The sequence below is a fragment of the Ovis aries genome, chromosome 4 (genome assembly GCF_016772045.2).
Source record: "Ovis aries strain OAR_USU_Benz2616 breed Rambouillet chromosome 4, ARS-UI_Ramb_v3.0, whole genome shotgun sequence".
Classification (NCBI taxonomy): Eukaryota; Metazoa; Chordata; class Mammalia; order Artiodactyla; family Bovidae; genus Ovis; species Ovis aries.
This window is the reverse complement of record NC_056057.1, coordinates 76,525,830-76,540,483: the sequence shown is the minus strand read 5'-3', so window position 1 is coordinate 76,540,483 and position 14,654 is coordinate 76,525,830. Positions and strand designations below refer to the sequence as shown.

Here is a 14,654-nt window from a genome sequence, read left to right as displayed (position 1 = left end):
ACAGAAATGTTCTTATTGTGGCTGGGACGGGAGTTTCAGGACAGGAAGTTAAACTCCTGGAACTGGGCAGTAAAGAGAGTGAACTTCACTGTATGTAAATTATACCTCAATGATTCAAAAGATCATGAATTCAAGACAGAAATGAGGCTCATAGGGCAACAGGCCCCCGCTGTGTCCACCTTTCCCCCCTCCCCCCTCCCCTCCTCGTCTCCCCTTCTGACTCCACTCCCCCGCCTCCACCCCCTGCTCCTTGAATTCCTCCACCTTCTCCCTCTCTTCCAGGATCTTCCTTCCTTTTCCTAGATTCCGTGAGTTCGTGGAGAGTTCTCTCATCTTCAGTATAGCTGTCAGGGTCCCTTTGTGCCCCACCCCCCAACCCCCCGCCTTGTGACATACAGCTTGTTTTAACTTTTTCACTGGAGCAATTTATGTGCACATCCTCAGTCCCCCTCTAGACTTTCTGGCATAATCAACCTGGGTGTGAATCCTAATTAAAAATCCTGCCCACAGCTGTGTGACCCTGGGTGAGTTACTCCAACCTCTCTGAGCTCCACTTCCCTTATTGGAGAAGTTGGCTGGCAATGGGGTGCTTGATGAGGTTTGCCCAGGATCATCCTGGTGATTCAGGGAGACCAACGTAAAGGGAAGAGAACAGGTAGGCACCGAGTGGACACTGTCTCTGCAAGTCCCCACATCTGTCCTCCAGCCTAGAGCCTGAGGAATAAGAGTGTCTCATGGGGTCCCGTAAAAGAGTATTCTTAACTCAGCCTAACTGACCTCACAATTCAGAATTATGTTGAAGAACTGCTTTTTAACAGAGATCTAAAATAAAAGACGGGTTTTTAAAAATACTATTTGAAGATTCTATAAGTCATCTCGTGTGGGGCACAGTAGGGCCGTCCAGCTGCCGAAGCAGCCCACCTCCAGCTCTCACCAGCTGTGCAACACTGCTCAAGCCACCTAATCCGCTCTGCTTCTCAGCCTCCTCTGGGACTAATAACCACAAAGACAAAAGCAGTTAGCAGTAAGCTAGCTGAGTGACGCCAAGGGCCTCTGCCGTTGTCTTGGTGGATTCATCACAAACTCGCTTCTGCTGAATCCAGGCAGTTGTGGGGGGCCTCATCCCATTCCACAGGGCCTAGCAGCAGGATGAGCAACACTTTGGCAGATCTTTCAAAGCATTCCCAGGGCCCTTCCTCACCTCTGTACCTCTCGGGCCCCTCACCCTGTTAGAGACCATCTCTCCCAAACGTGCTGCATCAGCTCTGACTGACCAGTGTGGGAACCCGTGATAAACTGCCCAGCTTTAAATTCTGAGGACGGGCCCTGGAGCATTGGCCCAGCACTGCAAGACATCCAGAAGCAGGCGAGCATCTCAGTGCCTGCTGTGTGGCGTTCAGGCAGAGGGGGCACTGGGGCTCCAGTGTCTGAGGCGTGGGGACGGCTGCCAGAGAGCAGGGCCCCTGAAAGGGGGATGGGCCCAGAGCAGGAGGCCGGGATGAGCGGGGTCAGTGACCCTCCGCGACCTCTGGCCAGGAAGGGAAGGCTCTGGGAGTGTCCCAGGGACGCCTCCTCTCTCAGGGCCTGTGGGAGCCGCAGGACCTTCAGGATCAGGAGAAACACCCAGGCTTGGCCGGTGTCCCTCACAGGAGGGTCCCTGTTAACTCACTGAGTCACTCACGCTGAGATCTCTCTTTTTCCACTTGGACATTTATAACTGCAGCAATTATAACCTCTCAGGAAACACAGCACGCTTTTACTTTACGGCAGTGGGGTTCTGCCTCTGGGCTAAAGGCTCCCTTGCATGTATACTGAACTAGTTCCTATTCCAAACAAATCGAGAGCTAAGAAAAGATGGCCACACTGGGACCTCTCAGAATTCGACCTTTAGTCCACAACAGCACAGATGGGTGAGTGCGCTGTCCCAGGTGAGATGAAACGCGCCCTTCTCTTCTAAACAAAAGACAGACAATGCTATGAGCAGCTCAGAACCCCAGGGCTGTGAAAGCCTGGCCCAAGCTCTCCTCAGGCCAAGTTCCAGAAATAACTCCATGTAGCACGGAACTTTTCTGGACACGCCATCTCACACCTTGAGAGCAAACACCTGCCCAAACCCCCAAACCCAATACCATCCCCCTGAATGCCAGGCGGGGAGACACCTTAAGTAGAAAGGAGGCACCTGGCCTGCCAAGGGGAACGGATGGAATCGCTCCCTTGGGAGCCAAGTCAGGCTCTGTGTAAATGTTTTCTGAAATCGAGGCAGGCTATAAATTCTTGGAAAAAAATAGAGCAGGGGGAGCGGGATGTTCCAGGCAGAGAACCACATGGCTTGTGGAAAGGGACGTGCCAACAGCAGGGCCCACGTCTGGGACGCTGGAGCCACACAGATTCCAAGCGCTCCTGGCAGTCCTCTGGGTGAGGCCCGGAATGCGGCGATAACAGAGGCCAGGCTTCACGGTGGGGCTGTGGCAGGCGTGTCCCAGCCATGGCGACCGTGCCCCCAGACAACAGGCACAAACAACGCCGGCAGGACACTCCCATGGGGGGCCCCCCTCTCTTGTCCAATCAACACCCCAGCCTGCACCATCCCATCAAGGGCACTTATCTTGGCAGCTGGTTCCCTCCCGGGCACTTGTCACTGTGGAAACACGCCTGAGCCCCAGCTGGCCAAGGAAACAGGAGGCCCTATGGCCCACTGAGAAGTCACCTGAGCGAGCCAGCCACGGAGCGGACCGTGAGCTTCTGCATATAAACTTCACCTCAAACCATTGCTGACCCTCCAAAGGCAGAAGCAGCTAAGACTCCTCTCACCTGCAAATAAACAGTCTTCTGCCTGGCCTTTCTTCTTGCCAGGTTAAAGCTGCTGTTCTGCTCATCACTTACCACCGGACATCCTCACCCCTAGCAGAAGCTACACACAGACACACACACAGACACACACACACACATAGACACACACAGACACAGACACACACACACTCCCTGCTTACCTTGCTTCCAAACAGCCCTGTAGCTTGTTTAGCCCACAACCGTTGGACCCCTGAAGGAAGCCTTCAACCCCAGAACATAGCATCCCGGGGTGGGGGTGTGTCTCCTCTGCCAACGACCCAGCCTTGCTCTCCAGGCAGTACAGAAGGTAGAAGATCTTGTTAGCTAAGAGAGGGACTTTGGTTCCACCAAAAAAAGGCCAGTGCAATGTAAACACGGGGGTGGGGTTTCCTGCAATCAGGTTTAATGAAATTTGAACCCTGGAGGCTGAGGAGGCGGGGAAAAGGCTTCTACTGGAGAGCCACCCAGCTAGACCTGTGTTCACTCCCAAGACTTCTCAGCTGACAAACTGACGGGTGGAGCCAGCACCAACCTGCTCCGGTTTAGAAATCAGTTTCAGCATCATTTGTGTCCTTCAGCTACAGTCTTCACTTGTGAAGTCTTTACCTTACTGTCTCCATGTCCTGGGACTGTGTCTCTCTTTCAAGCTCGACGTGGCCAAGTTCACTGTCAGTGTTAACTGCACATGGCCCATCTTTCAGTGTTTACTTGCACACCCAGACTTCCACGTTCTGCCCAGCAAGCGCCTCTGCACCTCGGGTCTCTTTGCATGCAATTTAGGTGGGCTTCAGCCAACAGTTTACCCCTCTGCTTTGACTGCTTGTTGGTCAAAGCACAGCAACACGCTCTGAGCCTTAAATGAATGTAACACACCAGAGCAAACAAGCAAAGCTGTTTGGACGCCTTCATGTTTCCACAGCACAACTGGAACCCTCACAAATGTCACCACTCAGTAAGTCTGAGATGGAATATAGTCAGCACATCACAGACACAGATGTCTCCAGCAAACCCCCAATGGCCGCTAAGGCACAGGTTATGTCTGTGCTCAGGAGAAAACGTCTGTTTTACTGTGGGACATAAAGCACTTCTTGTGCAAGGTCTACTCAGTTTAGTGCTCAGTAAGTGTCCTAACCCGGAGAAGGCGATGGCACCCCACTCCAGCACTCTAGCCTGGAAAATCCCATGGACAGAGGAGCCCGGTAGGCTGCAGTCCATGGGGTCACAAAGAGTCGGACACGACTGAGTGACTTCACTTTCACTTTTCACTTTCATGCATTGGAGAAGGAAATGGCAACCCACTCCAGTGTTCTTGTCTGGAGAATCCCAGGAACAGAGGAGCCTGATAGGAGGGTGTCTATGGGATCGCATAGAGTCAGACACGACTGAAGCGACTTAGCAGCAGCAGCAGCAGCAACAGCAGCAGCAGTGGTCCTAACCAATCCCCATTCCTATCAAGGGAACTGACAGGACTGTGCCCACTCTGCAAATAACACTGTCACTGCAATCAAGCAACTAAGTTGAAAGAGAGTGAAAGTTGCTCAGTCACGTCCAACTCTTTGTGACCCCATGGAATTCTCCAGGCCAGAACCCTGGAGTGGGTAGCCGGTCCCTTCTCCAGGGGATCTTCCCAACCCAGGGACTGAACCCAGGTCTCCTGCATTACAGGCGGATTCTTTACCAGCTGAGCCACCAGGGAAGCCCAAGAACACTAGAGTGAGTAGCCTATCCCTTCTCTAGCAGATATTCCTGATCCAGGAATTAAACCGGGGTCTCCTGCATTGTAGGCGGATTCTTCACCAGCTGAGCTACCAGCGAAGTACAGGAAGCAACTAATTGATTACTTAACACTTTTCTTCAAAGAATTCACATCAAAAGAAAAAAAATTAGAAACCGAAATCTGAAAGATCTGGTTTGAGGACTGAGATCAATGGGCCTTGCCATGTTATAGCCAAAGCTGTGCCCAGAGGGGGTCCCAGTCTCCTACAGGACAGTCTTAAAATCAGACCTCTGCACCCCGAAGCTGACAACTGTATGAAAAAACAACAGAATAAGGTACCAACAAAGAGGAAAACAAATCTGTACACTGGCCAGTGGTCTCTTTTCTCCATTTCTAACACAAAGAACCTGCATGACTAGTTGTGTGTCAAAAGGAGGCTGGCCTTTCATGAGGCTCATTTCCCACTGTGGGGGGTGGAAGGTGAGTTTTCCTTGTCCTGGCAGCGGCTTCACAAAGGAGCTGCGACAGCCTTCATGAATGCACAGCAACTGGCACCAGCGAGGCCTTCAGATCTTGGCAGTCATGCTGTTGCCAGCCTCTAACACTTGTGCCCAAAACACTGTCATATTCCCTGCACTCCTACCTGTGGGTTTCAATCACACAGAGCCCATTCAGGCTGTTCCTGTCAACTTCTCCCGAAACAACGTGGTCTTGTGAGGCTCTGCTGATGTGTGGCCAAAAGGCAGTTCTGCAGCTCAGTGTTTTGACAGGCTTCAGAACTTTCCACTGTACTGAGATGGAATTTTGTGCATGAGGTTACATAGCTAACACAGAAAAGACTTGATGGGTTTCCTGAATATTCCTGGGAGTAGTTGGCAAAGTGGGACAGGAGACCCTCAGAAGGTTCACTGTGATTCCAATGTGAGACCCATAAAGACAGAAGAAATAACCAGAAAAGGAAACCAACTAGGACTAAAAGAAGTGGAAATTTCACAAAGTAGCAGAAAAGATGGGCAATAAAAGTACAGCCTAAGGCCAAAACGTGTACAAGAGGGTTCATTGCAGCATTAACCACAGAGGAAAAAACCCAGATGCTCACCTGCTGGTGAATGGATCAGCACACTGAGGTCTAGTCACACTCTGGAACATTATTCGGCCATAAAAAAAGGAGTGACGTACCAAAAATGAATGAACCCTCAAGTCATCACGCGGCGTGAAAGACGCCTGTCATGAAGAGCCACACACTGCAGGATTCCACTTGCACGAAATGTCCAGATGAGGGAAATCCACAGAGAGGGAAGATGGGTGGTCTCCCGGGGCTGGGAGAGGGAGGGCTGGGGAGTGACTGCCAGGGGGTTTCATTTGGAGCTGACAGACATGTTCTTTAGTTAGAAAGTGGTAACAGTTGCCTGGCCAGACCCAGCCCCAGGACCGTGGAGCGGCAGCAGCCCACCACAAGGCTGGGAGAGGTACCTCTGTCCTCACCCCACAGCAGGCCATCTTCACCTCCATCCAAATCTCCTTTCCCTCTAGAGGACTACGCTTTCCCTCCAGCCCCTCCTGAGGTGCCTGCTTGGACGTCCAGAGCTACAGTACATATAGCCCGACCCCAGAACACCCCTCATTGCCACAATTCACAGCACTGCCAAGAGAGCATCACAGCAAATGACAGAGGACCCCCCCCCCGCTTTTTTTAATATAAAGCATAGGCACATGATAACTGTCTCTAAAGAGACAAAATACAGGATGTTCCCAGTTGCCCTCTTCTACAAAACACCTCCCTTTTCCTTTAATTCACAGGGAACTTTTCTCTCCGGTTTGCAGCAATTTCCAAAGGTAGCATGTGATAAAGTCACAAACATGGGATCTGAAACCTCTCCTCCCTGCCCTACATTTGTTGAGTCTGAAGAGATGGGAGGCAGGGTGATAGTGAGACCACATCAGGCAAGAGGTGGAAGGAGGAGCGAGATGCGTGTATGTGCTGCGGAGGAAGGGACCCACGAGCATGCGCATCCCGGGCCTCTCCTCCTCAGGCTTTTGGTTCTAGTTGCTAATATGAAGCTTGTAATCTTTCCTGAATTGGGGATGTCGCCAAAGTGTCAGAGCCCTGACTTGGCAGAAAGGCACCTGCAGGTTCTGCAGGGAATACTGCAACCCTGCCTGCTATTGAGAAAGTTCTCCACATGGAGGGCACAGAAGGAAATTCACCAGTTTTGGTCTGAGCTTAATCCACGTAGCCGATGTGCAAGCATCCAGGCTGGGAGGGAGGTAGAGGAGCAAGCCGGGGGAGGCGGGGGGCACGACTGAGACGCAATTCGGTAAAAGTGAGTCTGTGAGACCTTTCAAAGAAGGGAACAGGAACAAACTCTTTGCCATGCCATATTTACACACTCTCTGAGCTCACACTAGTGTAGAAGTTTTGTGACTTGGGGTCTTAGGGAGACCGGGGGGTCAGGTCCACTTCTAGTTTCATCTTTCGGAGAACCCACTGGCAGTCAGAACTCAGGTGCTGGTCCCCAAGGCAGAATGCCAGTGACGGAGTCTAGAGATGTGCACTCCAGAGCCAGGATGCAGGGCACGGACAGGCTGCCCAGGGAGCCACTGCTGAAGCAGGTGCAGCATCGAGGGGCAGAAGCAATGTCGACACTGGCCATCAAGGAGGAAAGAGAGAGCGGATAAACATGCCCTTGGCTGAAGCTGAGGGCATGTCCACAGCCACCTGCCTTTCATATCCCTACCCCAGAGCACAGGACATGCTCACCCCCACGGTGGGTGCCCCCCAGGGTGGGTCCCCCCAGGGTGGGTCCCACAGTTCGAGGGATGTGGGCAGGCTGAGAGCCGAGGACCCCAGTGAAATCAAGCCAACTCTCAGTGCTTCTGTCCACTAGCTGTCCTGGGATAATGCTTCTTAAGGCCTCCAGCCGTCGCTGGCAGGCTGTGTGTGTGTATATTAGTCATTCAGTTATGTCCAGGTCTTTGCAACCCCAGGGACTGTGGCTCACTAGGCTCCTCTGTCCATGGAATTCTCCAGGCAAGAATACTGGAGTGAGTGGGTTGCCATTCCCTTCTCCACCCTCTCAGGTAGGAAGGCTAGGGGTCCCCAAGAGGAGGAAATAAACTGCAAGTGGGTCACGGCCTGCAGCTGCAACCTTTCACTGGGAGGCTGACATGGGCTAATTCGTGCAAACTCGTCCAGATGACATGAATTTCAAGTCAATTTCTCTGACACCACTGAGATGGCAGCTCAGGGCCAGTTATGACTCATTAATAGGCTCCAACATCACACTCGCTCTTCTGACAGGATCCAATCCACTTCAAAAAGTTAACACCCAAAGGACTTTATGGTTCCCAGCACAAAGATGAGACTCTTGTATTTCAGGTTGAAAGTGAAAGTGAAGTCGTGTCAGACTCTTTGCAACCCCAAGGACTGTAGTCTACCAGGCTCCTCCGTCCACGGGATTTTCCAGGCAAGAGTACTGGAGTGGGTTGCCACTTCCTTCTCCAGGGGATCTTCCCAATCCAGGGATTGAACCTGGGTATCCCACATTGTAAGCAGATGCTTTACCATATTTCAGATTAGATGAAGCCATTGCTCTCCATCCCAATCACTGCCCGAAATCCCTTATCAAAACAGGATTAACTCCAGGTCACGGGTTCACACCTGGAAGGGGACCTGCAAGGCCAGAGCTGGAGGCTTAAAATCAAGAGAGCACAGGAGGGCGCTTCCTGAGATCTGAGCAAGGTGCCATCGGCATTTGACAGGGGGGCTGCATTAAAGCAGTTACTCTGCTCTGAACCGTCAAAGCAAGCAATGTGAAGGAAAGTTTTGCAGGATGCAGGATCTAAAGCAATTCCCAGTCTGGGTACAGAGTGGAAGGGTTCAGTGAGTGGCTACAGTGGCCAGACACTGATGATGCAGCCACTACATTCTGGAAGCTCAGCCAGCAGCATTCCCATTCTGCCAGGGAGGAGCTTGACCTTGGACAGAGAGCAGAGCCAGGACCTAAGGTCTGATCTGCCGGATTCCAGTGGACCCTCTTTTGGATAAGTCACCAAGGTATGCTTTGCTTTTCCAAATCTCAACACCTGACAACAGTTTCTGGGGAGAAATACTTTCAAATGCATTTTCAAAGTGTGCATGCATGCTAAGTCACTTCATTCATGTCTGACTCTTTCTGACTCTATGGACTGTAGCCCACCAGTCTCCTCTTTCCATGGAATTCTCCAGGCAAGAATACCAGAGTGGGTTGCCATGTCCTCCTCCAGGGGATCTTCCTGACCCAAGGTTCGAATTCACATCTCTTGTGTCTCCTGCATTGGCAGGCGGGTTCTTTACCACTCCTGCTGCTGCGCTGCTAAGCCACTTCAGTCGTGTCCGATTCTGTGTGACCCCATAGACGGCAGCCCACCAGGCTCCCCCGTCCCTGGGATTCTCCAGGCAAGAACACTGGAGTGGGTTTCTTTACCACTAGCGCCACCAAATGGCAACATCTAAATGTCACAGCTTAATCCAGAGCTTATAACTGCACACACCTGTGGCCAGTTCTTCCGGACCCAACTTGTCCTCACCAGCGGCCCGACTGCCGGCGGCTCAGTAGAGCGTCCTGCATGGGACAGTGACAGGACTGGGTCTTACTGTAAAAGTGATAAGAAATCAGAGGCCCCCTTTCTGCAGCCCACCCCCATGGAGCTCTGGGGCCACTGTGGTTGCCTGGAGGCCAACTCTGATTGGCCAATGTTTATTGGGCGGTGACCTGAAGTATCAGAGCCCTAACCTGGGGGACAGCGGCCCCTGTCTATGCAACCTTGGATCCACAAGCTTTACCTGCGGCCAGAAACACACTCATTGGTTAAAGCCAGGAACAGAGGAAAGGAGGGGCACAACAAGGCTTCGTGCCCAACCATGGGCTGTGCTGCAGGCCTCACTCTGGTCCAGGGACCAGCAGGTCTTCAGCTGGAAGGATGAGGTTTGCACCAAATAGCACTGGGGTCAAACAGGCCCAGACTTACTTGTGTCCCACTTCCACAGTCTCCATCCTGCATGATCTCAAACACACGACAACTCACTCAGTTTCACCTGTGACCACCAACAGTGCACAGCCCCAGACAGCTACCAGGACCCCTCACCAAAGTCCAGCTTTTGATTTCTCTTGGGTATTTCCCCCTTTATCTCTAAAATGGGTCACAGGGTCTTACGTGGATCAAATAAATAGCACGTGAGAGGCTCCTGTAGGCTGCCCCACTGTCCGCTCCCACCCTCCGTTTCTCTCCTTGAGACAGCGAGAGTCCCATGAAATACTGATGAGGCAGTGGGAGCCCAGATCCCCTCTGGGCCACAGAGCTGGGAGCAGAGAACTGAGTCTCTGTGATGAAGACAGGACATCTGGAATCAAGTGTCCACGCGTGAACGAGTTCATGGCTGGTGGAAGAGGCACACTTTGCCTGGACATAACAAGGGGTCAAGGTCCTTGACTGAAGGACTACAGAGGGTCCACTCCAGGAGAGCAGAGATAAACACAGTTTAGGTCAGGGTGTGTGTGTGTGTGTATGTGTGTGTTAACCAGCTAGAAATGGAACCGCACATAGTGTGTGTGTGTGTGTGTGTGTGTGTGTGTGTGTGTGTGTGTGTTTTAACCAGTAGGGACTAGAAATGGAAGCGCACATAGAAGGGAGGGCCAAAAGACATCATTTTCTAGCCAAAAACATAGGCTGCCAAACCTTCCTTAACCCCAGAAAGTTTTGCCCTGAGGGAAGCATGGCTGAGACTGCTTCCCACCAGCCAATGCCCCCTGCCTTCACAGGAGACGGCGGGGGGGGCACCGGTGCCCTCCTCCAGGAACCCAAGCCAGGGACTGAGGCTCCAAGTGAGAGCTAAGGGCACTGGGAATGAGGAATGAGCTCACCAATGCAGGTCAACCCCACAGAGGAGCCTGGAGAGCTGGGAGATGGAGGGAACCTCAGGAAGGATAATGACTCCACGTGAGGGGAACTGCAAGTTTTGTGCAAGGTGGCTGTGCAAGAGTCTGCAGGGCCTTGGCAGCAGGGGCCATCCACTCAGCACCTACAACCGTGAGAACTCAGAACCCTCCATGAGCTCCGCCGGGAGCAACTGTAACTGACGAGGGCTCAGACAGGGGTAGGAAATTAAGAGGTACAAACCATTACATATAAAATAAATGTGCCATGAGGATACATTGCACAGCATAGCGAACACTGCCAATATTCTATCATAACTATAAATGGAGTATAATCTTTAAAAATTGTGAATCACGATGTTGTATATCTGTAACTTGTATAATATTGTAAATCAACTATATTTCAATTTTGGGGAAAAAAAAAAAAAGTAGATGTGCAAGGTCTAAAAAAAACATCAAGAGCAACTGAGACCCTCAATGGAATGCAGTGTGGTGAATGAACCGGGCATGGGAATGGGGCTTCAAGGTGTGTACAGAGGCTCGACACACACAGCACTTAGAGACCATGAGGAGTGATGAGGGCTTCACCTCTAGACAGCAGGATGCTCTGTATCACAGAAATACTGACACGACCCAGGACTCTCCAAGTGGACAAGCGGAGGAGCCTCGTGCCCGCCCTGACACCCTGAGTAGACACAGACATCCCCGGCCAGTCCCTTCAATCCCAGCAATGCACAAAGATGCGCACCTGTGGAGTTATCACCACAACACTTGCTTTTGGCTATTTAATGTCTGGATGGAACTAACTGGACAAAATTGTTTTCACTCTCTCCCCCAAATCAGGTCTGTTCACAATTTGGTGCTTGAAAAAGATGAAAGGCCGTGTTCTCAAGCACCTAGAAGAAGTCTGATCCCTCCTCTCTGACACTGACCTGCAGAGGCTTCTTTCTATAAACCTGGCAGGTGCCACCCTTCATACCTTTTCTCTTTCATGATACCTGTGACTCAAACTGCAGATCCTGCGGCAAACAGAGAATATGTTTGGGAGAGACAGACTCACAAAACAGCGACTAAATGACGCAGCCATACAACCTGGACACCAGTGTAAGGAGCAAACAGAAATAGAACCCACATACCTATTGCCCATGGGGCTCCCCAACAGTAGGAAGCCTGCCAGTGCTCAGACACCAGGAATTCCCCTTCCGCAATCAGGAGGGCAAGGGAGAGACAGACATACAGCTTCAGGTGAGGAAGCTTCTAGATGACAAGTTCACTAACTGACCATCACTATGCAGCTTTGTCAAAGCTCAACCCAATTCACCAAGCCTGATTCTCACAAGTGCCCTCAGACTCACAATGGTGTGGACTCTTGACAGCCTCCAAGCAGGCTGCAAGGAGATTTTCGATCCTACTGCTTGTCCTGGGTTCTGTTCTCCAGGAACTGATAGCAAGGTAACAAGACTCACCTTCACCATCTGCACTCAGGTTCTCATACGAGTCCCAGCGGATTAGCGGGTCTGCTGTGTTGAAGTCCACAATCACCCTGTGGTCATTCTGCAAATGTTCACATCCTGCAGGGTGGTGGAGGGGACAGGGGTGGACAAAGGGGGTTAGTCCCAGTCAAGCCGGCACCTGCCAGCAACGCAGAGAGGAGCCTCTGGATCTGAGTGCCAGCACAGAGTCCAGATCCACACCCTCCCCCACAAGCCTGCCAGTAATCTGAGCTGGAACTGAACCAACAGTGCAAACCACTTGGCAGGAAGGAAAGGTGAACACTCGTCCTCTGTCTACCAGGTGGGAGGCTCTGTGCTCTGGATGCGTTTCTGCACAAGGGGATCATCTGGATGGCTCTGCAGGTCAAGGACCCAGCAGAACCCTGAGGAGCAGCCTCAGGGCTGGTGGACGGGAGGGGTGCGTTTGGGCTCTTGCCTTTCCGAGGCTTCCAGGAGGATTCTTACCCCCACAGCCTTGCATTTAACTATTCATGCCTCAGTCTATGGCACTGGGCACAGAAATAGGGTGCTTCTTTTCCACAGCTATTAAAAACTGAATTAAAACTTTCACAAATAGGAATCTCGGTGATGGAAATGAGCCATTTGTCTTCACAGTAAAGACACTGCTTTCTCTTTCAATGTATTTTTAGAAGAAAGGAGTCTATTTGCACACAAATAGTTGCAGTCTTTCTACTATATTTCTAGTCCTCTTTAAAAATATGTGGTTGCTTTTTGAGGGGAGAAGTAAACAGGGCATCGAGACATGGTCCCAATCCTGAAGTTCTGGGCCCTTCTTTGGGCAAGTCACACCATCTCTGGGGTCTTTACCTGGGCCCTACTGTCTCTAGGCTAACACCTTCCCATTGTCTAATATTCTATTTTTAATGTATTATAAATCTTTCCAATTATGTGCAAAGGTGGGAGGTTCTACAGAGACTCCAGCATACACATCACCCAACCAGGTCAGCATCTTGCAGCCCCTCCACCCCTCTGCCAGCATTCTGCATTCTACCTACCTTGAATCTTCTCAGGAGTGGCTGAGAAGACTAACTCAATCTTCCCATTATCAGGAAAACGGTCATCTAAAAAAGAAATCCTATTTCAACAAATTTGGAGACAAGACAACAAATGAATTTTGTCCTTATATTCCTACCAGGGCAACACCACTCCCAAATCTCCAACAGCACACCAATGACAGAGAAAAATGTTAGCATTTTTACTGCTTCTCTGGATTTTTTCTTTGTTGGAACAATCATCAGTCTTTTGTGAGACTGGTAATAATTTTGTCAATCTGCTGGTTTATGGTGTGGGGGTGGGCGCAGTAGTGGAGAACAGTGAAAGGAACACATAAGGCTCCCGGGGGCCACCCACTGAGGGCCCATTCTCCCTACACTCAGTCTGGACCCAGGGAGGGACCTCACCTTTGCTCGCACTGTCCAAATCCTCCTTCGCAAACACAAGTCTGTAGCCCTGAACAGCCCCGGTGTGAAACTGCAGGCGGAAAATGACGTCGCGGGTGGCTGAGCGGTACTTCTTATGGTAGCACTTCACCTGGGATAAAAAGGGGTGTGTTTTCCAGGGAGCCCCACCTGCGAGGAAGGCTCCTGCGGGAGTGCACAGGAAGACATCTGAAGAATGAAACTGCGCAGCCTCTTTTTCCTAATTTCATCTAAATACTCCACATTTTACCTTAAAGCCTTTCTGCTCTGGTGAAAGGAGTATGCAGTCATTACTTTTTGTACTCGGCTCAATACTTATGTTGTGTGCTATAACTGAGAGAGAGAGAAAGATGGCAAGAAGGGAGAAGGAAGAGAAAGGGAAAAGGCCTTGGAATATAAATTCCACAGCTGGGCTGTCAAGACGTGCTAAATGACAGTTTGAGACCAGTCTCCAGAATCACCAGGGATGTAACTTGGATTCAGGCTGTGGCTCCGAGGCGCGAGGTCTCTGGGACCAGCTCAGGCCTCTGGGGTGATGGTGCCAATACACAGGGTAAAAGCACCCCTTCCGGGCACTTGGCAGGGAAGGGTGGGTGGAGGAGGGGCCCTGGCACCATTTCTCACCTTTCCACGGGGGGCCCCCTGCCTGAGGGGTCTGAGAGCAGGGCTGCCCATGAGGAGGGCAGGAAGGCCACGGCAGAGTGGTGTACTACAGCAGAGAGGGCCCTTCCTCCCTCCTAAGTAGGGCAGAGCTCCTTTCCAGGGTCCCCAGGGGTTCAAGCCCACAAGCATCCTAGATTCTGCCCTCAGACACTCAGAGTGGAGGAAGCCACGCCCTGCACTGCGCATGCCCAGGAGGAAGGGAGGCTGGAGGTGCAGGGATCTCACAGGCAGCCATGCTCACAAAAGACTCAGGTCGGAAAGAGATGGGCTTCAGATATCTTGTGCCAGGTCAATGAGAAGCAGTCCCAGCAAGCATGGTCCAGACCAATGATTCAGGAGATGCTGTAGGTGACTGATCTGGGTGTATGTTCAGTCACTCACTCATGTCTAACTCTTTGCAACCCCATGGATTGCAGCACGCCAGGCTTCCCTTTCCTTCACTATCTCCCGGAGTTTGCTCAAACTCATGTCCATTGAATCAATGATGGCATTCAATCATGTCATCCTCTGTCCTCCCCTTCTCCTCTTGCCTTCAATCTTTTCCAGCATCACAGTCTTTCTTTTCCAGTGAGTGGGCTCTTTGCATCAGGTGGCCAAA

The 14,654-nt window shown here is 51.4% G+C and overlaps 1 protein-coding gene across 16 annotated transcripts in view; it reads right to left on the bottom strand.

Annotated features, from left to right (window-relative positions):
- Positions 1-14,654, bottom strand: part of TNS3 (tensin 3) — a 223,416-nt gene that overhangs the window by 73,450 nt on the left and 135,312 nt on the right. For all 16 annotated transcript variants that reach the window (XM_060415058.1, XM_060415061.1, XM_060415059.1 and 13 more), the window contains 3 exons: positions 13,376-13,505; positions 12,971-13,036; positions 11,928-12,032 (listed from right to left, as the gene is read on the bottom strand). In XM_060415058.1, the coding sequence (XP_060271041.1) occupies positions 11,928-12,032; positions 12,971-13,036; positions 13,376-13,505 (301 nt within the window). The remainder of the gene's footprint in view (positions 1-11,927; positions 12,033-12,970; positions 13,037-13,375; positions 13,506-14,654) is intronic.